This window comes from Panthera tigris, chromosome B2, assembly GCF_018350195.1.
Source record: "Panthera tigris isolate Pti1 chromosome B2, P.tigris_Pti1_mat1.1, whole genome shotgun sequence".
NCBI classification, from domain to species: Eukaryota; Metazoa; Chordata; class Mammalia; order Carnivora; family Felidae; genus Panthera; species Panthera tigris.
In genome coordinates this window covers 5185682-5208259 of record NC_056664.1, presented here as the reverse complement: position 1 = coordinate 5208259, position 22578 = coordinate 5185682, and the positions used below count along the sequence as shown (strand labels likewise).

Sequence of the window (22578 nt, the reverse complement as noted above, 5' to 3'; positions counted from 1 at the left end):
TCTACCAACGTCATTTGAAAGGGAACAGAGCTAAACCCCCGGCACTTTCTTTATCTACCCGCGTATTATCCAAGAAGCTTTACTCTGAAACTCAAACACCTGTGGTTAAAAGACTGAAAAACGATGCAAAAATAGATGTTATTTTGGCCCAACCCTTTTTACCACTTACTAGACATACAAATAAGATAATCTGTCACTATTGAATTCACATGAATAGTGTCGAAAAATAAAGATTAAAAAACAAAAAATGGAACAAGAACCTACTAATTACTCCAGGGTGGCGCGAGCAAAACTTCGTCCTTGCATCGTTCAACATAATGACCTGGAACGACACGCCTTTAAGACTGTGTTATCTGATGAGGGCTTGTAAGACAGGCTGACAGGCGGCAAACACCGCCCCCAACTAAGTGGGACATGTGTGACATTCCACACCGCCCCCAACTAAGTGGGACATGTGTGACATTCCTCAGGCTCCCCTGGCTGCCCAAGAACAAAGGAAAGGGGAGAAACAAGTGGTAACTGACAGAGATCACAGTCCTGCCGGACCCGGTCTCCATCTAGTTACAAATATCTCCGTAAATCACAAGTAAGAGGCACTCTTATCAACAGCCTAATCTCCAGAAATCTATCGACTCCTTTTCCTGGAGCCCCAACATCACCCCTCCATGGCGAAGTAAGAAACAAAGGCAGAAGGAAATGGCAGGTAGAACTAAACTTCCTTATAACCTGCAGCCCATTGGCAACTACTTGGGGCTGGCAGAGTAAAATGCTTCTCCAGGACTCCCCACGGTCTTAATGCTAATGCTTTGCTAGAGGGAAAAACCACCTTAGCTTGACAATAGCTAGGCCTCCACCATCCTGGGAGTCTTCTTTACCATATGAAAACCTCACTGGAAACTTCCCCCGGACTTTACCTCCCCAAGCCCCATAGTATATAACCAGTCTCTTCTCATGGTCCCAGGGCCACAATTCCTGCCCACGATCCTGTCCCCATGCTTCAATAAAATCACCTTTTTGCACCAAAGATAACTTCGAGAATTCTTTCTTGGTCGTCGGATCCAGACCCCGCGAACCCTACTGCCCCCCTCTCCAAAAAAACCCTCATCAATATTTATTATCGCTGTTTTGTTGTTATAATGATGCTGCAAATAAAAATTATGAATTTTATGATGGTTTGACATTATACATCACAACAAGCTTCTGTCACATCAAAATAATTCTATGTTTAGTGCCAAGTTGTTTTTCCTAAGATTTTATTTTTAAGTAATCTCTACACCCAACGTGGGGCTCGAACTCAAAACCCCTAGATCCAGAGTGGCATGCTTCACCGACTGAGCCAGCCAGGCACCCCAGTGCCAAGTTATTTTGAACACCTAGAAAATATTTCCTGAAAGGAAAACTTATTTTAACAGTACTAATACGTTTTATTGAAGGGTTACTGCATGCCAGGCAGTGACCACATGTATTACTTTAATTCTTATAGGAATTCCACCAAAGAGGTCCTATTATTACCCCTATTTTACAGATAAAAACCCGAGGGTTAGGGGGGTTAGGGAATTTGCCAAATATGACACAGCCACTAAGTGGCAGAGCCGTGACCAAAACCAGGCCACCTGACCTGGCAATCACATCAAATGCCCCCAGAAAGAGTGATGCCTAGTTCTACAGATTTATTTAGAGAATGCTTCTTCTCTGCTCGACTAGAAAAAAATTAAGTCGAGAAAATTTAACAGCAAATCCATTCCTTCACATTAACAAGTTACTGAAGCTCCCTTTGACTATTTGTTTTAATATTTATTTTGGGGGAGGGGCGCCTGGGTGGCTCGGTCGGTTAAGCGTCCGACTTCGGCTCAGGTCATGATCTCGCGGTCCGTGAGTTCGAGCCCCGCATCCGGCTCTGTGCTGACAGCTCAGAGCCTTTAGTCTGCTTCGGATTCTGTGTCTCCCTCTCTCTCTCTCTCTACCCCTCCCTCACTCACACTTTGTCTCTCTCTCTCTCTCTCTCTCAAAAATAAATAAACATTAAAAAATTTAAAAAAATATATATTTATTTTGGGGGAGAGTGCCAGCGGGGGCGGAGCAGACAGAGGGGGGACAGAGGACCCGAAGCAGGCTCTGGGCTGACAGGCAAAGCAGGGAGCCCCACGTGGGGCTGGAACTCGCCAACTGTGAGATCATGACCTGAGCCAGCAGCGGAGCCTCAACCAACTGAGCCACCCAGGTGCCCCTTGACTATTTTAAATAAGATTTTGGCTGAATTATTTTTTATTTCTGAACGAAAATTATGTCCCTGCACTGGCACTGTATACGGCAAGGTGTGATGAGACTACTGTGGTGCTAAAAAGTCTTGATACACGCTCACCCTTCTCTTTCGAATTACAGAGGAATTCAGCTTTCTCCATGATTCAGTCGGTGGCTGAATCGCTATTTCCAGCATTCCTCGTTTATGTGAAAAGTGATGTAAAATAGCAAATACAAAATAAAATACTATATTTGCCGTAATGTCAGTAGTGTCCATGGCCGTGGTCTCCTTATAATAAACATTTTGAGTGTTCGGACAGTGAGCATGCATTTCAGGAATAAAGCAATAAATACGAACGTTCACTTCAAAAATTCTTGTTTTCTTTTTTTTTTTTTTAATTTTTTAATGTTTATTTATTTTTGAGACAGAGAGAGAGCATGAACGGGAGAGGGGCAGAGAGAGAGAGGGAGACACAGAATCAGAAGCAGGCTCCAGGCTCTGAGCCATCAGCCCAGAGCCCGACGCGGGGCTCGAACTCACGGACCGCGAGATCGTGACCTGAGCCGAAGTTGGACGCTTAACCGACTGAGCCACCCAGGCACCCCAAAAATTCTTGTTTTCTTGAGAGAGGGGGTTGTCTACAATTTGGGCTTTTTTATTATCAAAAACATCATCTAACTTCTCTACTTAAGCACTGCTTACAACACTAACATTTAACCCACAAACAAAAATTAAACACACTAGCAATAAAAATGGACATGAGTATGCATATAATATTCTTTTCTCGCTCCAGAAAAGTAAGAGAATGATGGAAAGAATGCTGACTCTCCTAAGGCTTATGCTCTTGATGAATAATAATATCTTGATTCCGTGGAGCGAGTTCAACGGGAAGGAGAGAAAAGCCATTCGGGGGTTTTCAGCCTCAGATTACGGGAAGGTCCAGAGACAAAATGAATTTAGCAAATGACAGCAACTATCTCATAAATATCACCGAACGGAGTTTAAAGGACACGACTCTACAGGGCGAAGAGATGCCACTGGCGAGGTTGGGAGGCGAGGTCAACGTCCCCGACGCCGCCCTGCCCAGAAACACCCCTGCCGCGCAGCAATCGGGTAACGCCTCTCCCCGCGGTCCCGGAGAGCCCGAAGGCACTCACCTCCCCAACTCGGGGCGCCCGCCACCCCCCCCCCCCCGCCTCCTCGCCGCCCCCCCTCCCGTCCCTCGGTCCGCGCGCTGCAGGCGGTGCGACGGGCTAGCGGGGAGGTGCCCCTGCCGTCCCACCTGCTCCCCGCCGTCAAGTGCCGGCCTCGCCCACTCACTCACACGCGGTGCCCGCCCCCCCGACGGCAGCCCCGCTCCCGCCTTCTCTCCCCGGGGAGAGAGCGCCCGAGGAGCGACCCCGGTCAGGACCCGGGACGGGTGAGGCGGCCGCGACGCGCTTACCTCCAGCCGCGCACGCGAGCCCGGCCGCCGCTCCGGCGCCCCGCCCCGCGCAGCCGGGTCCGCGGGTGGGCAGCAGCGGTCCGACGGGGACCCCCGCCCGACGCCCGCAGCAGCTTCCGCGGCAGCCGGGGCAGCGCGCGCCCGTGATTCCGCGCCTTTCCGCCGCGCGGTTACCACGGCGACACGCGCGCGCGCACGCGCCCCTGGGGAGGTGCGGGCCGCGGGCCCTGCGCAGCTGGAGGGGTCCGGCTCACCTTCTAAAAGGTGCGTTCCCGGGTGGCCCACTCCCAGCAGAAGGCTTTCGGGGTCGAGGGCGACCCGTGTGCCCACCTCCTTTCGTTCGCCAACCTTCTCTGTCGCCATGGCCCTCAACGGTGTAGGGACGAGCCCCCCCCCCCCCCTTCCAAATGCGGGGACCAGGCAGGTTCGAGGCATCCGTGAGCGCACTACCTGGGTTAAAGACCCTTTGCGAATGTGTCCCCCGAAAGGAAGTCACCCCACATGCACGGGACCCACTCCTCCAGCGGAAGTTTCTTTGGGCCCAAGACGTCCTGAGCACCTGCTACTTTCTGAGGTTTGCCCGGTCTGGGAGGGGCCCCATCACCTCCAAGCTTTCGAAGTGAATGGGGTGCCATTCACCTCAGTATTTACACTCCACTTCGTCTAGGGGATGGTGATGATCTGAACCACAGAAAACTCACGAGGAAGACTCTTGAATTTATTCTGTTTTCTTACAAGATGCCCACGCATCTAGGTAGGGTAACATAGAGCAGAAAAGGAAGCCAGGGCCTTCTGTGAGCATCCCTTGCACATTCCCAGGACTATGAAACACAGCGCGGTACCCAGGAAAGAGTCACCCAGACCCCACGAGCAAGCCCCTACGAGGCTTCTCACTGGCTATGGACAGGCCTTGTAGGAGTTGCATAATCCTGCCAAACCTCAGTTTCTTCATGTACAAGGTGGAGATAATAGCACTCTTAAAGGATGACTGTGGGGATTAAATAAGATAATAAACACTGAAAGAAAAACCCATCCAGGACTGAAAGAGTATGTGGGGAAATAGTTTCCACTTACATAAATGGGTCAGAAAAATGCTTAGGGCTGAAAACTGCCACCACTGGGCGTTTTTGCCTGAGGTGAGCTAGCGAGATATTGTAATGGGATCACCAGTAACTTGTTAGATCACCTGCAGGAAGTTACTTTCCATCTGGTGCCAACGTACCTTGATCACAAACTCCACTTGCCCCCCCAAACCCTTTGCTTCTTACACACACAAGTTAACGATTATTGTCTGATTGTTTTCTCCACATTCACTTGTGTTCACTTGTTTTCTTCACATTCATCACGTGGGTAATATCTTGTGAGCTCAATAAATACACATGAAACCCCTGTTTGGGGCTCTTGTCTCCTCCCGGACATTAGCCTCTCTTGTATTCAATTCTGCATCCACTCTCTTGCTGGACAAGAGAGAACTTGACTCATAGTCTGCGACAAGAATGGAAATCAGGTTGGACCACAGAGAAAAAAAGTGACCTTGCCATTGATGAGGCTGGGAAGACACAGATAAAGCCAGAAGCAAAGTTCACAGGAAATAATGTTTCTCCCAAAGTCATGCAATTGGGATGACTTCCCCAGATGTCCAGAAAAACCTGAAGAAACTCACCTCCTAGGGGCACCCAGGGGGCTCAGTCTGTTAAGCTTCCCACTCTTGACTTCCTCTCAGGTCAGGATCTCAGTTAATTCCAGCCCCACATCCAGCTCTGTGCTGGCCGACAGCCTGAGCCTGCTTGGGATTCTCTTTCTGCCTCTCTCTGCCCCTCTCCCACTCACTCATGGTCTCTCTTTCCCTCAAAATAAATAAACTTAAAAAAAAAACAAAACCCTCCCCTCCCAAGCTCAGGCCATAAAACAACATAACAATCCCCTTTGTGAAGAACTATTACTTTCTCACCACAGAGGCCCCCTTTGCTTTGCTATTCCCACTCCTAACTGGTGGGGCCCAATTGCTAAACTCTCCTCTACTCATGATAGAATCCAATCTTGAGTCAGCCCCTTTCTTTTCCTAGTCTACCTCTGAAACCGTAAGGTACAGGAACCAATCTCCGAATCCAAGACCTCCCCAGAATCCTTCAGCGGGAACCTAAACCTCACAAAAGGCATTGCCCTTTGTCCTCTCACTTGGCCTTCCACAATACCCTCAGAGTGCCCTCTCACTGCACCAACAAATCCAATTTCGACCACAGGCTTGTTCCCAGAGATCTTTAATATACATGCGCTTAGCCCAGAATGTTAGAGTTTAATCTTCTAACTCAAGTGCCATTACAATGAATGCCTATTTTGATATATATATATATATATATATATATATATATATATATATATTCATACACACACGTTATATATATATATTTATATACATAATTTTATTATTATTATATATTATATTATAATATATATAATGAATTTAGTATCTATTTTGGCACTACATGAAAAAGTCTGCCTCCCTAGGACATTAATGTTAGGCCACTGTCTCTGACTTCTCTTCGGGATTTAATGGGCATTTATTGAGCTCCTGCATGTATACACGCCAGAGACTACAAGAACTATTAAGGGTAAAATTAGGTATCCTTAGTATAGCTTTTCTGGCTTCATTTGCTCGTTACATGCTGTTGGCTGAGACATTTGTCTTAGCACAAACTGTACAGGAAAGGCAGAATTATCCTGTTTTTAAGGTGGGAGAAACTGAGGTCTAGCAAGCTTCAAGTACATTCCACATCAGTGGCAAAGATGGTATTTAGCCTACTGAAATAAACACAAGATTCTGAGTTGGAATTTCCCCCAAGGAAAGTAAGGTACTCAGATACACCATGCTGGAAAATTTGAAATCCAAAGTAAAAAAAAAAAAAAAAAAAAAAAAAAAAAAAAAAATCCAAGGTATTGCAGATTAGTAGTTCCTTTTTCTTTTTCTTAAAATTTTTAACGTTTTATTTATTTTTGAGAGAGACAGTGACAGAGTGTGAGCCGCAGAGGGGCAGAGAGAGAGGGAGTCACAGAATCCGAAGCAGGCTCCAGGCTCCGAGCTGTCAGCACAGAGCCCGATGCGGGGCTTGAACTCATGAACTGTGAGATCATGACCTAAGCCAAAGTCGGATGCTTAACCAATGGAGCCACCCAGGTGCTCCATCTTTTCCTTTTTTTTCTTAATGAGCAGGCCATTCTTGGCAATTTTATTTACTTTTATAGTTTTATTTTTTTAACTTACACCCAAGTTAGTTAGCATACAGTGCAATGATTTCAGTAAATCAGTAGGGTCTTAATTCTTGGGAAAGCTGACTAAAATTGGCCTAATTGTTCCTATTCCCATCACATAAAACTTCTTAGATTCTGTCACTATGAACAGCAAATGGGAAGGTATTTCACTTGAATGCTCGGTCATGTAAAGGGATTGGAGTTCCTTTCAAGGTTTTCAAACAATCTGATAACTCTTTATTTATTTTGAGAGAGAGGGTGTGTAGGTGATGGGCAGAGAGAGAAAGAATCCCAAGCAGGCTCTGCACTGTCATCACAGAACCCGATGTGGGGCTCGATTTCACAAACCATGAGATCATGACCTGAGCCGAAATCAAGAGTAGGATGCTTAACTGACTGAGCCACATAGGAACTCCGGTGAATACGCATTTTATGCCCCAAACATCCTTTTCCTATAAAAATGAACTACTGCCTCCGTAACGTATGCTACAATATTAGCATTTTCATTCTAAATGCCTAAATGAGTAACATATAAAACTCCTTTCCATCGTCACTACAAAGAGAATATCATGCATAAATTCAGTCTGTCTTTTATCAGGTGGTTTGGTTGTTAATTTTGATACCCCTGCTGAAAATGAGGCTCCGTGACTTCTCATTGTAATCATTCCCACCGGCTTTCCTTTTTTTATACTGAGGACATCAACGTGTGCTTGGTAGTTCTTGGTGGGAGAAGCTTCATAGAAGCTGTTTTCTTCCTCAGAGAGGTGAGTAGCAGCAGCCAGAAACAGGAAGAGTCAAAAGTAGGAAGCAGGTAAAAACTTCAATCCCATCGTGGACACAAAAGCATACTAAAATTATAAACAAGTATAATTCTTTATTTAAAGTACACTTCTATTAAAAGTGTTTTTTTAAAGCACAGTTAAAAGTGCTCCTTATCCCTCTCCTGTAAAGTAATTCAATTTTATAAGTAAAACTAAAAACCGATTTCTCTTTACACATTCATTTTTCTCTTAGAAAAGATATCCGATGCAGCTATAAAACTGACTTTAATCATTATCAGGTCTAACTTTGCCTCTGTTGGCAACACAAATGGCGACGTTGACAAACATGAATTTTAAAAAGTTGAGAAATTTCAAGTCCTAAGGTTTCACTTAGAGCTTAGCAAATATGTACTGTTAGCTGACGAAAACAAAGTCTATGGTGGGATAGCTATCATCTACTTAAACGTACATAATCATGGCTTTTTCATTTACAATTATCTGAATTTCTAAAACATAATGAAAAGAGCTAATCCCCCAAACTCAATAACCTCTTATTTTTAAAGATTTACTTCAAATATAAACTCTTTGGTGCCTGCTCTTAAAAATCAACAAATTACAAAGGCTAGCCCAGATAGAGACGTGGCCCTGCTCGAGAACCAGCTGGTAACTCTGAGCACTATGAAAAGCTCCAACGGTCCTGGTGGCCTTTTATGAAGAAGTCTCATATTCTGAACACCAGGTAAGCTTTAATGTAAATAAACATCAATATTTACTTCTGAAATATGAGGACACAGTCCACAAAATAAAATCACAGTAGTGTTTTCTTCTGTTACAGTGATCTAAGTACATTAATTCCTCCCTATTAAGCCTACCTTTCCAGACAGGTAAAATTACATTTGGAAAAACCCAGAATGAAATTACTCATAAGACGCAAAACTCTTATTTGAAAGGCAGTTCACAATATCACATCTAAGTTGCACAGAAGACCCCAGTGATCACTAGGAAATCTGCCACAATCCAGTTTTTCCAACCCAAGGAGGTCCAAACTTTGGGGAACAATATGACCACTTTCTGCTGCTGTTCTGAAAAATATTCGATCAAAACGAAGCTTGCAAGTTGCAGATATTCCAAGATTAGAGTTCATCTGTGTGTCCCACGTATACTGGCAATGCTTAGGTTTGCCCAAAAACTCCCAGACATCCAAAATGTTGCCGGGTAAACCACCACATTTGGTAACCTGAAAAGAAAAAGACAATTCTTTAAGATTCAGTCCTTCTTCTCCTAAATTAAGAAGGTTTTTTTCTATGTCTAAGACCAACATTTCAAATCAGAATGTCATAAATTAATGCAATGCAAGACTAGATATTATAATTAAATATATTCTAAAAAATATTTTGCTGTACAGTAATAAGTAGGTAATATAAAAATAATCAAGATAGCCTGAGAGATCTGAAATTTGCCCCTTCTCTTCTGTCATAAATAGACTCCTAACTTTGGATATCAGACAAAACTTAGAAGGTTGCAAGCCCATAGCCTCGGTGATTGCTATTTATTTTTTTAAAAATGAACACAAGTAAAAAGTAGGCAAAACTGTTACTCTAGTGTAGAAATTTAGACATATCCCATTTATATGATCCAATAATGTGAGCTGCCTTCACAGTGTCATTTGAAATTTACTATCAACTCTTCCTTCTATTCACACGCCAGGATTTAAAGATTTTGCATTGTGGTAAATAAGATAACACGCATACTTCCTCTTACCGCACTCCACCTTACCGCGCCTCACAGATACTGTTTTACAAACAGCAGGCGTGTGTGGCCGCTTCGCCGGCAGCGAGTCTCTCGGCGCCATTTCCCCAACAGCATCTGCTTACAGTGCGTCTCCGTGTCAGGTTTGGTGATCTTTACATTTCAAACTTTGTTATCATACGCCGGCTACGGTGATGTGTGATCGGGATCTTTGCTGTTACCGTTAATTGTTTGGGGATGCCACGAACCGTGCCCATAGAAGACGGTGAACTTAGTATTTGTTGTGTGTGTTCTCCCTGCTCCACGTAACCTCTTCTCTCCCCTCAGGCCTCCCTTTCCCCTGAGCCACAAAACTGAAATGAGGCTGTTTGATCAACCTACAATGGCCGCTAAGGGTCCAAGTGAAAAGAAGAGTCATTTGTCTCTCACTGTAAATCAGAAGCTAGAAATGATTAAGCTCAGTGAGGAAGGCATATGTAAAGCTGAGACAGACCAAATACTAGGCCCCTTAGCCAAATTGCGAATACAGGGGAAAAGTGCTTGGAAGAAGTTAAAAGCCCTACTCCAGATAACACAGGAATAACAAGTAAAACAGCCTTATTGCTGACGTGGAGAAAGCTGGAGTGGTCTGGATAGATCAGTCACGATATTCCCTTAAGCCAAAGCCTCATCCAGAGCAAGGCCCTGACTCTCAATTCCATGAAGGCCGGGTGAGGGAAGGAAGCTGCGAAAGTTTAAAGCTAGCAGAGGTTGGCCCGTAAAGGTTAAGGAAAGACACGGTATCCATAAAAGTGCCAGGGGAGGCAGCAAGTGCCGAGGCAGAAGCCGCAGCGAGTTCTCCAGAAGATCCAGCTAGGAGAATTAACGAAGGTGGCTACGATAAACAACAGATCTTCAACATAGACAAAACAGCCTTCTACTGGAAGATGCCATCTAAGACTTCTACAGCTAGAGAGAAGTCAGGGCCTGGCTTCAGAGCTTCAAAGGACAGGCTGACTTTCTTGTTGGGGGCCAATGCGGCGGCTGACTTGAAGTTGAAGTCAATGCTTATTTATCATTCCAAAAATCCTAGGGCCCTTAAGAATTATGCCGAATCTGTATGAAATTGTTGAGACGCTATAATGTACACCTGACACTCTATAACACCGTATGTTCACTACACTGGAATTAAAAACTTAATCAAAAAAGGATGAGGCTAAATCTACTCTTCCTGTGTCCTACAAATGGAACAAAGCCTGGATGACAGCACATCTGTTTACAACATGGTTTACTCATTGCTGAAACCTACTGCTCAGGAAAAAAATCCTTTCAAAATGTTACTGCTCATTGACAATGCACCTGGTCACCCAAGAGCTGGTGGAGATTGACAGGAAGATAAATGTTTTCACGCCTGCCGACACAACATCCATTCTGCAACCCACAGGTTAAGGAGTCATTTCCACTTTTGTCTTATTATTTAAGAAGTATGTTTCATAAGACTATAGCAGCCATATACAGTGATTCTTCTGATGATCTGGGCAAAATCAATTGAAAACTTTCTGGAAGATTTTCCTATGATTCATGGGAAAAAGTCAAAATGTCAACATGAACAGGAAGGACTTTGGAACAGTTGATTCCAACCCTCACGGGTGACTCGGAGTTGAGGTTTTCAAGACTTCTGTGGAGAAATTAAGGCAGATGTGGTGGAAACAGCAGAACTAGAGTTAGAGTGGAGCCTGAATAAGGGATGGTATTGCTGCAGTCTCAGGACCAAACTTTAACGGATGAGGAGGTGCTTCTTACGGAGGAGCAAAGTGGTTTCTTGAGATGGAATCTACTCGCGGTGAAAACTGTTGAGATGACAACCAAGTACTCAGAATATTATGTAAATTTAGTTGATAAAGCAGTGGCCAGCTTTAACAGAAATGACTCCAATTTCGAAAGGTCTATTGTGGGTAAAATGCTATCAAAAGGCAGAGCAATGGTACAGAGAAATTGTGAACGGAAGAGCCCGTCAAGGCAGCAAACTTCATTGTCTCATTTGAAGAAATAACTACAGCCATCCCAACCTTAAGCAACCACCACCCTGATCGGCCAGCAGCCACCGACATCAGAGCAAGCCCCTCCACCAGCACAAAGATTATGACTGGTTGAAAATTCAGGTGATGGTTAGCATCTTTTACCAATAAAATAATTTTAATTAAGGTATGTACATTGCTTTTGAATGTACGTACCTTTTTAACAAGTACGTTTCTTTTTAATAAATAGACTACAGTATAAACATAATTTTTGTACACACAGTGGGAAACTAAAATTCATTTGACTTGCTTTGTTACGATATCCAGCTTAATGTGGGGGTCTGGATCTGAACCTGCACCTCCGAGGTAGGCCTGCATACGTACAATTTCCCATTTTAATGTGTACAGTTCCATGGCACTAAGTACATCGCCATAATTGTGCAACCGTCACCACCATCCAGCTCCAGAACCTTTTCATTTTCCCAAACTGAAACTCCATACCCATTAAATCCTAACTACCCATTCCATCCTCCCCCAGTCCCTGGCAACCACCACCCTACTTTCTGTATGAATTTGACTACTTTAGGAAATTCATAGGAGAAAACATAAAACGTGTCCTCTTTGTAACCGGCTTACTTCACCTAGCATAATGTCCAGGACTCATCCATCCCACAGCATGTGTGTCTCCTTCCCTTTTATGGCTTAACGATGTTCTGCTGTAGGCACGTACATTTTGTTTACCCACTCATCTGTCAATGGTCGCTTAGGTGCTAGCTACAGTGAATGATGCTGCGATAGGGGTGCCTGGGTGGCTCAGCTGGTTAGACAGCTGACTTGATTTCAGCTCACATCATGATCTCATGCTTCGTGAGTTCCAGCCCCATGTCAGGCACTGCGCTGACAGCACGGAGCCTGCTTGGGATTTTCTCTCCCTCTCTCTGCCCCTTCCCAGCTCGTGCTTGCTCTCTCAAAATAAATAAACTTAAAAAAAAAAAAAAGTAATGCTACTATCAACACAGGTGTACAAATACCCCTTCGAGACCCTGCTTTTACTTGTTTGGGTACATACCCAGAAATGGGATTGTTGGACCACATGGAAAGGGTTTTAATTTTTGGAAGAATCAACACACCACTTTCCATGGCAGCTCTACCATTTTATCCCCATCTCAAGGGTTCCAATCCAAACCCTCACCAATATGTTATTCTCTGGTTTTCTGATAATACTCATGTCAGCAGACGTCAAGTAACACCTCGTGATGGCTTTGATTCACATTTCTCCAATGATCAGTGACGCTGAGCATCTTCTCTTGTGCTCACTGGCCATTTGTAGGTTTTCTTTGAAAAAATGTCTATTTAGGTCTTTTGCTCATTTTTAACCCAGGTTGTTTCTTTATTGCAGAAATTCTTTATATAATATCAATATTAATTATGTTGATATTACTCACTTGTCGGACACATGATTTGCAAAACATTTTTCCCATTCCATGGGCTGCCTTTTCAATCTGTGTGTCCTTTGATGCAGAAAAGTTTTTAATTTTGATGAAGGCCATCTTTTTTTTGTTGTCTATGCTTTTGGTGTCACATCCAAGAGGTCGTTGCCAAATCCAGTATCACAAGGCTTTTCCCCTTTGTTTTCTTCTAAAGGTTTTACAGTTTTAGCTCTTGTAGGTCACTGATCCATTTTGAACACATTTTGTATAGGGTATAAAGTAAGGATCCAAGTGGTTTTTTTGCATGTGGATTTCCAGTTTTCCCAACACTTGTTGAAAAGCAGGATTTTTCTTTTAACCCGATCAACCAGGTATCACAAAACAGCTACCATGAAGTCACTGATTTGCAAATAGTCCAATAGACCATCTGATTTTCTTTAATAATCTGTGTCCAAGGACACAAAATCACAAAGAGAAGTAGAGCACCACCTTCTTTATTTAGGGTATTGCCCTCACTTTGGAAGTAAGTCCTGACATGGTTTCATTGCTCGTTTCACTTCCTCCACTCCTGGAGCATTCAGCAGTGAAATGAACACTTCTAATCGGATGTGCGTTCAGCCAGAGTTGGGGGAAAAGGCAAGTCCGGCTTACCATTTAATATGATCTAAGTCTACAGAGGCCCTGAAAAATCCCAATGTGTCTCAACTGAACTAAAGGAAAGGACAGCGTTTCAGACCTAGACACGGTCGCACCAGGAAAAGGGAGTAAAAAAAAAAAAAAAAGTTGAAAAAAGAAAACCGGAAGAGAAGTAGGGACAACTGTGATGGTCAAATCTTTCTGTTCTTCTCATCTTGCAGCTAGAGACACAGCAGATAAACTGGATCTTTTCTAAACTTTGATTTATTATTTTCTCTATACCCCTCTTTTTAATCAACATGTATTGCTTTGTGTTGTCTGTTTCAAGTGCAGTATTTGTGTTTTTCCCAATAATCTAAGGGCTCCTCCTGCTTCTGCAACGCTAGGCTCACAGCACAGGCTAAGTGAATATTTACTGAATTGCATCTACAAGACCGCTTACACATTTTAACAGCTTTGGTCAGAAGAAACCCAAATTAGTCTCCACAGCAGTAGCGCCCAGAAGCACGGAACATACTTTGTCACTCACTTCGTGATCCCTTAAATTTGTATCTCCTGCAAATATAACTGTAGCTGACGCTGGAACCTCTTGCATTTTCTTTAAAACCATTTTTAACTGATTCATTCGCTCCTTAGCATGCCCTCTGGTGCTCTCCAAGTGAGAAGTCATAAGGCAAAGTTCGTTTCCCGACACACTTGCCTGCAACAGGATAAATATAGTTGTTAAAATTACTCACCAACCACTAATGCAGAAATTTGATAACAGAATCAGCCAAGTACTCGGCTCATTAGTATGTATTTGCTAAAGCAAAACTATATAATCAGCACTGTGCTCATCTTTCTAGGTCAAGGTATAAAGTGCTAATCCTGCTCCCAAAGAAGACTACTTAGCAAACAGCCACTAGTACTTCTAGACCTACCTCAAATGTCACCTCCCCTGTGATCCTTCCTCAGCATCCCCAGACAGTGGCTCCCTCCTCTATACTCCTATAGCATACTCGAAAGACTGTTTTTAAAGTTCCCTAGGCTGAATTACAGCACAGTGATTTCTCTCCTACAAAGTCATGAGTCATCTGAAAGCAAAGATGATTCTTTTATTTTCTGCTATTATCAACAGCCTGGCACATAGGCACTCGAAAAAGATCAGTTAAATGAATGAATGAAAATCATTTACTACTTAGATACCGACAATGCAGGATCTGTCATTATTCAAACTAAGTGCCCGCAGAATCAAGTCCAAATTCTTTCATACTGGGTATTCGTGACCTTCTGTAATCTGGATCCAACCTACTTTACCAATCTCTTGTCACACGACCCCTTTTCATGCCGTCTACACCCAACTGAATACAATGCTTATTTATACTCTTGTATGTTCTTTCTCATATAGATCTACGTCCAACTGAATACAAGGCTCATCTTTGCTCCTGTATGTTCTTTCTCACATAGACCTATGTACGCACACACATCCTGCAATGTGCAATTTGCAAAAGTTTGCTCACGGTGGTTCTGCCACCTGGACTGTTCTTAACGCCTACCTCTGGCATATTTTTCAGGGCCCAATTCAAATACAACTTCCTTCATGAAACTTTCACTGAACAACCTAGCTGATCTCATCACACACACACAAAAATTTTGTCACTATATATGGGGACAGCTGTTAGCTGGATTTACTGTGGTGATCATTTTACAACATATACAAATATCGAATCGTTATGTCGTACACCTGGAAGTGTATACTGTTGCGTCAATTATATCTCAATGAAAAAACAAAAAACCATCTAGCTTAAGGTTATCTCTAAACTCCCATGGTCAGCATTATATTTCCTCCAGTGGCATTTATGCTTTTCCTTTATTTTAGTTACTATACAACACAATCTCTCTCTTGCTAATCTATAAATGCTACAAGAGCAAGATCTTTGGATTCATTCTTATAAGGCTTACAGAGTACGGTACACTATCATGTAGAATGCATTTAGGAAAAAAAAGAACCACTTTAGGAAACAAATGTGGAATGTTAGTAAATTCTTTTTTTAAAATTTTTATACTATGTTTATTCCATTTTTCTTTCTTTTTTTTTTTTAACGTAGGCTCCCCGCCTAACACGGGGCTCGAACTTATAACCCCGAGATCAAGAGTTGCGTGCTCTACCTGGCTCTACCCAGACAAGCAGCCCTAAATTCTTAAATATTCTTTGGAAAACATCCAATGGATCAGGGTTTTATATTCACAAATTTGTATTTGTAATTTATGTAAAAACTTAGTTTACAGTGTTCTTTAAGACTATTTAAAAGAATTCAGAAAAGAAAATTTTCTATAAAGACAGATTATTTTTTTAAAAAAAAGATACCACAGTGGAACTGTAAGAAACCACTCATTTAAAAAAAAAAAAAAAGTCAACTTTTAAAAATTACTTACATACACACACAAAAGGTTTCTCATCATTTTTGTATTTGGAAAAGGGATAATCTCTTGGCTTTTAAATTTCACTCTCGATTTCTTCAACATTATAGCTGTGAAATATCCTTCTTCATGACCTTCAAATGTTTGTGGAAAAGAATTTAGGCTGAGAAGTCAAGAATATCCCAAGTTTATCCCAAGTTCTCCTGCTGAAGATTTTATAACAAGTAAGTACAGATATTTAAATGGGTATGAATCTTCAAAGTAAACGATTATTTCAACACAGCTGAAGATGGCCAATCGAGTCCCTATGTTTACCTGCCCCTTCCCAAAATGTAGCTTGATGTATGGAAGAAATATAAAAATAAAAATGAATTCACATAAGTGCCCAAAATAGTCAACGATGCTGGGGGCACCTGGGTGGCTCAGTTGGTTAAGCCTCCGACTTTAGCTCAGGTCATGATCTTGTGGTTCATGAGTTCAAGCCCCACGCCGGGCTCTGTGCTGACAGCTCAGACCCTGGAGCCTGCTTCGGATTCTGGGTCTCCCTCTCTCTCGGCCCCTCCCCTCCTTGCACGAGTGCTCGCTCTCTCTCTCTCTCTCTCTCTCTCAAAATTAAATAAACATTAAAAAGAAATTTTAAAAATAGTTAATGATGCCAATATCAAATAAAAAATTGAGCAATTTCTGAAAAAGTAGATGAAACTTACACTGAGGCAAACTGACATGCATTTACTTCTTAATCTGGAAGCACCAGAAAAATGATAAATGAATAAGAAATTTAGAAAGGTATAAAGTTGTGAGAAGAGAAGTGAAGTAGAGGGGCAGTGAATAAAAGCTTCCAACTGTTTTTCAGAAAACAAAGTAGCTGAAGAAGCGAGAAGTGGTTTATCTAAACAGAGAAAAACCAGGAAAAGTGGAAAGGGAGAGAAGGGAGGAAGAAAAGGAGGGAGAAGGTCAACAACAGCCACATGGACTAGAAACCTGGCAAGCAAGGGGGCAAGCTGGTAGGGGAAAGGGAGGGGGAGAGGGAAGAGAAAAAGGGACAGAGAAGGAGGAAGGGAAGAAGAGGAAGAGGAAAAGAATTGATCAGAACTGAATGTCACAATCCTCCAGTTTGAAAGTTCCTACCACGTGTTCACAATAAATCAAAAACAGACTAATAAAACGAGGAAGAAAACCAAGAAGGAGGAAAGCATGGGATTCAGAAAACAAGAAATCCAAAACAGAAGAAAGTCAAAAAGAATCCCGAAGAGAATGCAGGAAAGTTGTCCCACGAAGACAGAGAGAAAGACAAACACAGAGACTGAGAGAGAACCCTCTGCTTAGCAATTGTGAATTTAGTAATAAATCAAAATTACAATTACATACTATGTAAAAACGAAAGTCAAAGAAAACACAAGATTTAGCCAAATATCATGGAATGTAGCCGGTCTGGTATATTAAATGTACTCATTAAGAACAAAATAGATGGAAAATCAAAAAACTATTCAGGGCAAAACTAGGAAAAAACCCCAAATCAATTAAAAGGAATAGAGTTTTTGAAAAAGCAAGTATCACACTTCAATTTAATAAATTTATTTTACCAAAAAACGACTCAAGGTCTCAAATTTTTGCAATTTGTATTTTCCTGAAAAACCATCCATTTCAACCACCACTTTTCACATATATTAAGATGTATAACATATCCTCCTACAGTTTTCCTAGTACCCTGCATCTGGCTTACTTTTCTCAAACTTACTTTTGCTTTTTCCTGTGTGTGCTCCTATGGGCTAACTTTTGATTTACCTCTTTCACTGACTGTTTTCCAGAGACAAAGATAGTAAGACGAAAAGTGTTACCTGTAACAATCTCATAACTACTTGCTTTCTTCTTTAGGTAGCTACAATACGGGGGGATGACTTCCTGGAGAAATATCACATCCGGGCTATACCTAATTCAAAACAGCAATTTATGATAAATACCAGGTAAACTATTTCATGTGCTGCCGCTTAGATTAGCAAAATATCCTGCCCCCTAGGAGATCTAATATTCAATCTTTACACTGACCTTTGAGAACTATAAAATCAGAAAGATCTGTGCCATTTAATAAACACTGTAAACATCAAATTAAAAAAGAAAAACATACATAACACTTTAAATTGAAAAGAAGTGGAATCATAGATAACAGAAATCAGTGTACTGAGAGCCTAATAATGGCCCATGAGATGCTTTAAAAGTTATTAATCCTCACCAGTTATTATCCACGATGAAGGAAACTGAACTGCAGAGAAGTTCAGCAGCTCACAAGTGATTATGTAAGGTCACAGAGCCAGTGTGTAGCAGATACAGTTCACCTTGGTAATTTTATTTTCACAGCAATAATTACATACAGGTTTAGAAAGGAAAACAGTACTAGAAGGCTGCTAACAAAAATCAGCGTTCCCTCCCCTGCCACCCACACCGAGAGGCAATCACTCTCCACTCTTTCACACGTGTCTTCGGAGAGTTGGGTTTTGAACTCAGATCTGATGCCAACGCCCACAACCTTGACCTTTACCCTTTTTGTAGACGGTAAAACACATGATCATGCTACCATTAAATCTAAGTAATAATACTTACAAAGTTAAATAGGAACACACTCCTCGAGCCCTCTCTTGCAGATTGTTTAGATCTAATCCATCAACATTCCAGGTAATGAAAGAGAACGTGCTGCCATCCTCTTGCTGAATACCTTCAGATGTGCTGGTTTTAGAGCTAATGGAATCTGTTGTTTCTTCATTTGTTAGATCAACACTGGCAAGATCACAATGAAACACAACTTCGCAAATCATCTCTATAAACTGATTAATTTGAAATTATTTTCTAACTATTTGTAGCCCTCATTTTACAGATAAATAAATTTTAAGAGCCCTAAAAGTATCTGCCTATATAAGAGAAGAAGCCATACAACTGCGGAAAAAAGATTCTTATTGTTATCTAAATATTGTTCACTTACATAATTATAACCAACTCAATATCCCTCAATGTCACCAAAATGACTTAAAAAAAATTTTTTTTAATGTTTATTTATTTTTGAGAGAGCAAGAGACAGAGCGTGAGTAGGGGAGGGGCAAAGACAGAGGGAGACCCAGAATCCAAAACAGGCTCCAGGCTCTGAGCTGTCAGCACAGAGCCCGACGCGGGGCTCAAACTCATGGATGGCGAGATCATGACCTGAGCTGAAGTCAGATGCTTAACTGACTGAGCCAGTCAGGCACTCCTAAAATGATTTTTTAAACTATGACCTGAAGTCAGACTGAGCAATATAAGATTTCCAAATGCGGGTTTATTTTACATCGTAAATGACACAGAGGAAACCTATGAAGTAAGATCTCTTTGTGAATAACAGCTGCAAATATGTTGTTACCCCCTCATTGAACGGGGAGGTCCAACAGCTCTCTCCCTGAATCTTTGCCTTAGTGATTTGCTTGACCAACAGAATAGGGTGGAAAGGATGTCCTGGGACTTCAGAGCCTTGGTCATAAGAAACTTTGCAGCTTTCACTCGAGCCTTTTAGAACGCTCTCTCGCGAGATACCACATGAGAAGTCTGAGACTACATGCTGGAGAGGCCAAACATATAAGCTCCAGTCCGCAGTCCTGAGAAACCATTTCACACCACCTCCACCAAGGCCCAGATATTTGAGTGGAGGCACAAACCATTATTAAAAGTTGATTGCTAAGCAGTTACATGCCACACATAAATTTCAGAAATAGGCTTTCATATTTATAACTTCAATAAATTTAATGCCAATATTTTAACTTCTTAATTAAAACTTTTTAGTGAGATATAATTGACATATAACATGATGTTAATTGTTGCACAACATAATGATTCAGTATTTGTAACCACTGTAAAGTAACCACAATAAATCAAGTTAACATTACTTTAACATATTTTTAAATAATTTCAGACTTTCAGTAAAACATTAGAAAGGGTAAAAAGAATTCTTTTCACCATTCACCCACACAAACATTACCATTCACTTACTTAACATTTACTTGCTTTGCTTTTTATTGTGAAATGTTTGCATTGATACTTTTGTATGTATTTCCCAGAAACAAGGACAGGCTTACATACATACCCAAGCATTACTAAACGTCAGAAAATTATCATTGATACGACATTATCGTATAATTTTAAGACCTATTCAAATTTTGCCAATTGCGCTACCAAAATGCCAATTTATAATTCTGAGAGGGACTCCAAATGCCCTTCCGTTCCACCATTACTCAGCTGGATTTCACACTTTTGAGGGACTATTTTAGGGAATCCACTTCCTCTGTTCTGCTTTCAATATTTTATTTTATTTTTTTAATGTTTATTTATTTTATTTATTTATTTTTAGTATTTATTTTTGAGAGAGAGAGAAAGTGCACATGCAGGGGAGGAGCAGAGAGAGAATTCCAAGTAGACCCCGACGTGGAGCTCGATCCCACTGGCCTCGAGATCATGACCTCAGCTGAAGTTAGAGTCTGACACTTAACCAACTCAGCCACCCAGGAGCCCCTAAGATTTTATTTTTAAGTAATCTCTACACCCAACATGGGGGCTTGAACTTACAACCGCAAGATCAAGAACTGTGTGCTCTAGGGGTGCCGGGGTGGCAGAGTTAAGTGTCGAACTCTTGATTTTGACTCGGGTCATGAGCTCATGGTTTGTGAGTTCAAGCCCCACAGGCGGCTGTGTACTGACCACAGGGATCCTGCTAGGGGTTTTCTTTCTCCCTTTCTCTGCCCCCCCCCCCCTTTTTCTCTCCCAGCATGGGGCTTGAACTCACCACCCTGAGATCAAGTGCCTCTGTTCCAATTTCTTTATTGGTTACAGTCTAGATTCTAAATGGCATAAATTAACTCAGACTGGTTTGAGCAAACTAGAGGAATTTAGAAGGAAACAGAAACATGCCACAGAGCCAGGTTCTGGAATGCAGCTGTCTCTCCATCTGACTCAACTTCCCTCAGCCTCATTCTGCCTCTTGCAAACCAGCCTTCTCCTCTTTCCCGCACAAGTTCGAAGTTAGCACGTTATGGTTCCAGCTCCACAGGAAGATTTAGACTGAACTCTCTTTATCCTAATCTTGAAATCCCAGGAGAGAAGATCTGGCTGGCCAGCTTGGGCTAGGTGAATACTACAACACGGGAGGCACAGCTCTGTCACTGTGGATGGGTGGACAATTCCCCCAGTAAGAAGCTAGGCAGATAGAGGAGCCTAATGAAATTATCACATCTGGAAACTGGTGCAGCCGAAAAGATTATCGGGAGAAATGTGTCTTCACTATGAAGCTAACTCTACCAGCTGCTCACATACCGGGGAGAACTTTATACATGTTTATGGAGAGCTTATTACATGCCTAATATTGTAATAGACTTGGGAGATTAACAACGTATAAAACAGATATGGGCTTCACCAAATGGGTGGCCTAGTGGGAGATATAAAATATTAAGTAGCAATTAGAATGTGAACTTAGTTACTATGACCGGGATCCTGCAGGATGCTGTAAGATTACCTAAGAGGAAAGGTTTCTTGGAGGTAAGTCATGTCTAAGACGGGCCTTACGGTAAATACTACTCAGCATGAAAAGAGTCCAAGAAAAGGTTCAGGGCAGAGGTCATAAATATCTTTACAAAGGTTGAAAAGAGAAAACGGCCCGCTGGAGAAAACGAAAGTCTGATATGCCTGTTAAGTTTTTGTGGGGTCAGAAAGAGAGGGTGAGAGGAGACAAAACTGGAAGGATGGGCAGCGGTCAACCTGGAGGGATGCGTAAGGCATCTGGACGCGAAGGGCTGCAGGGCTGGAATTGGGGAGGCAAGCAGTGGAATTACAAGGCGGGTGTGCATTAAAAAAAAACAACTACGTAGGTAAACCGCACCCGAAGCCAGGAGACTTCCAAGTTACCGTTCTTCAACAGAGGATTTTGCCTCATTCATTTATTTCGAACCTCTCACGTAGTTCCTAGATCTCGAGTCAAAAAGGACGCTTCGAAGTTTTCCTTCCCGGACTACATTACGTCGGGGAGACGCGTTCGCCCCGCGGCGGGGGCGCCATCTGCACCCCAACCACCTGCACGAGCCCCTCCGAGAGACCAGCCAGCCCCGCGCACACTCACCAGGACGCGGGCGCCGCCGGGGCGCATCTCCGCCCGCAGGCAGGTGCTCGAGCTCCCCCGGAGCGCCCGCCCACCGCCTCGGAGGGACCCGCCCGGCGCTCACTCACCAGGACCCGGGCCCTGCCGGGGTCTCAGGGCGGCTTTCCAAGGCGCTGTTCTCCACTGGCGGCTCGAAGTACGAGTTCAGCGCTCTCTGAAAAACAGACACAGCGGTGGGACCCGGGCGCTTCCCGGGCCGAGATACAGAGGGGGGAGAGAGGAGCGAAGCCTACTTCCATCTCCCAGTCGTTCTCGGCCAGGTAGCACTGAGCCACGGCGGAGTCGCACGTCGCGACCGAGGCAAACTCCACACAGAGAAGCCGCCGCTTCTTCGCCTCGGGCTCGCCCTCTTCCCGGTCCGCCTCCAGCGTGACCTCCGAGCCGCTCGGCCCCTCCATCCGTTCGCCGCGGGCCGACGCCCGGCACTGCGCAGGCGCCTGCCGCCCCGGCGCACTCGCGTCACCCGCCCGGCGGGAAACGCGCTCCGCCCTCCGAGGGCGATGGGCG

The 22578-nt window shown here is 43.0% G+C and overlaps 2 protein-coding genes across 2 annotated transcripts in view; both read right to left on the bottom strand.

The window, feature by feature from the left end:
- The window catches only part of KIAA0319 (KIAA0319 ortholog), a 104776-nt gene extending 100994 nt beyond the window's left edge, over nt 1-3782 (bottom strand). Inside the window, 1 exon segment of the mRNA XM_042985405.1 lies at nt 3687-3782. The gene's annotated coding sequence lies outside the window, so the exon portion shown is untranslated.
- A 4010-nt stretch (nt 3783-7792) lies between these two features.
- Nucleotides 7793-22567, bottom strand: TDP2 (tyrosyl-DNA phosphodiesterase 2). Its single transcript, XM_042985599.1, has 7 exons — nt 22305-22567; nt 22140-22225; nt 18507-18680; nt 17747-17838; nt 15924-16042; nt 14038-14208; nt 7793-8933 (listed from the first exon to the last, which is right to left on the bottom strand). Exons 1-7 carry the CDS (start codon nt 22467-22469, stop codon nt 8652-8654), a joined length of 1089 nt encoding a protein of 362 aa, XP_042841533.1. The 5' UTR covers nt 22470-22567; the 3' UTR covers nt 7793-8651.
- Nucleotides 22568-22578: the final 11 nt, after the last annotated feature.

Excerpts from the sequence above, each read along its gene's own strand:
- TDP2 (XM_042985599.1), bottom strand. The coding sequence starts at position 22,469 with ATGGAGGGGCCGAGCGGCTCGGAGGTCACGCTGGAGGCGGACCGGGAA. Across the intron at positions 22,226-22,304 it reads AGAACGACTGGGAGATGGAA|AGAGCGCTGAACTCGTACTT; the intron begins GTAGGCTTCGCT and ends TCTGTTTTTCAG. Across the intron at positions 8,934-14,037 it reads CAAATTTAAGGGATCACGAA|GTTACCAAATGTGGTGGTTT; the intron begins GTGAGTGACAAA and ends TTTTCTTTTCAG.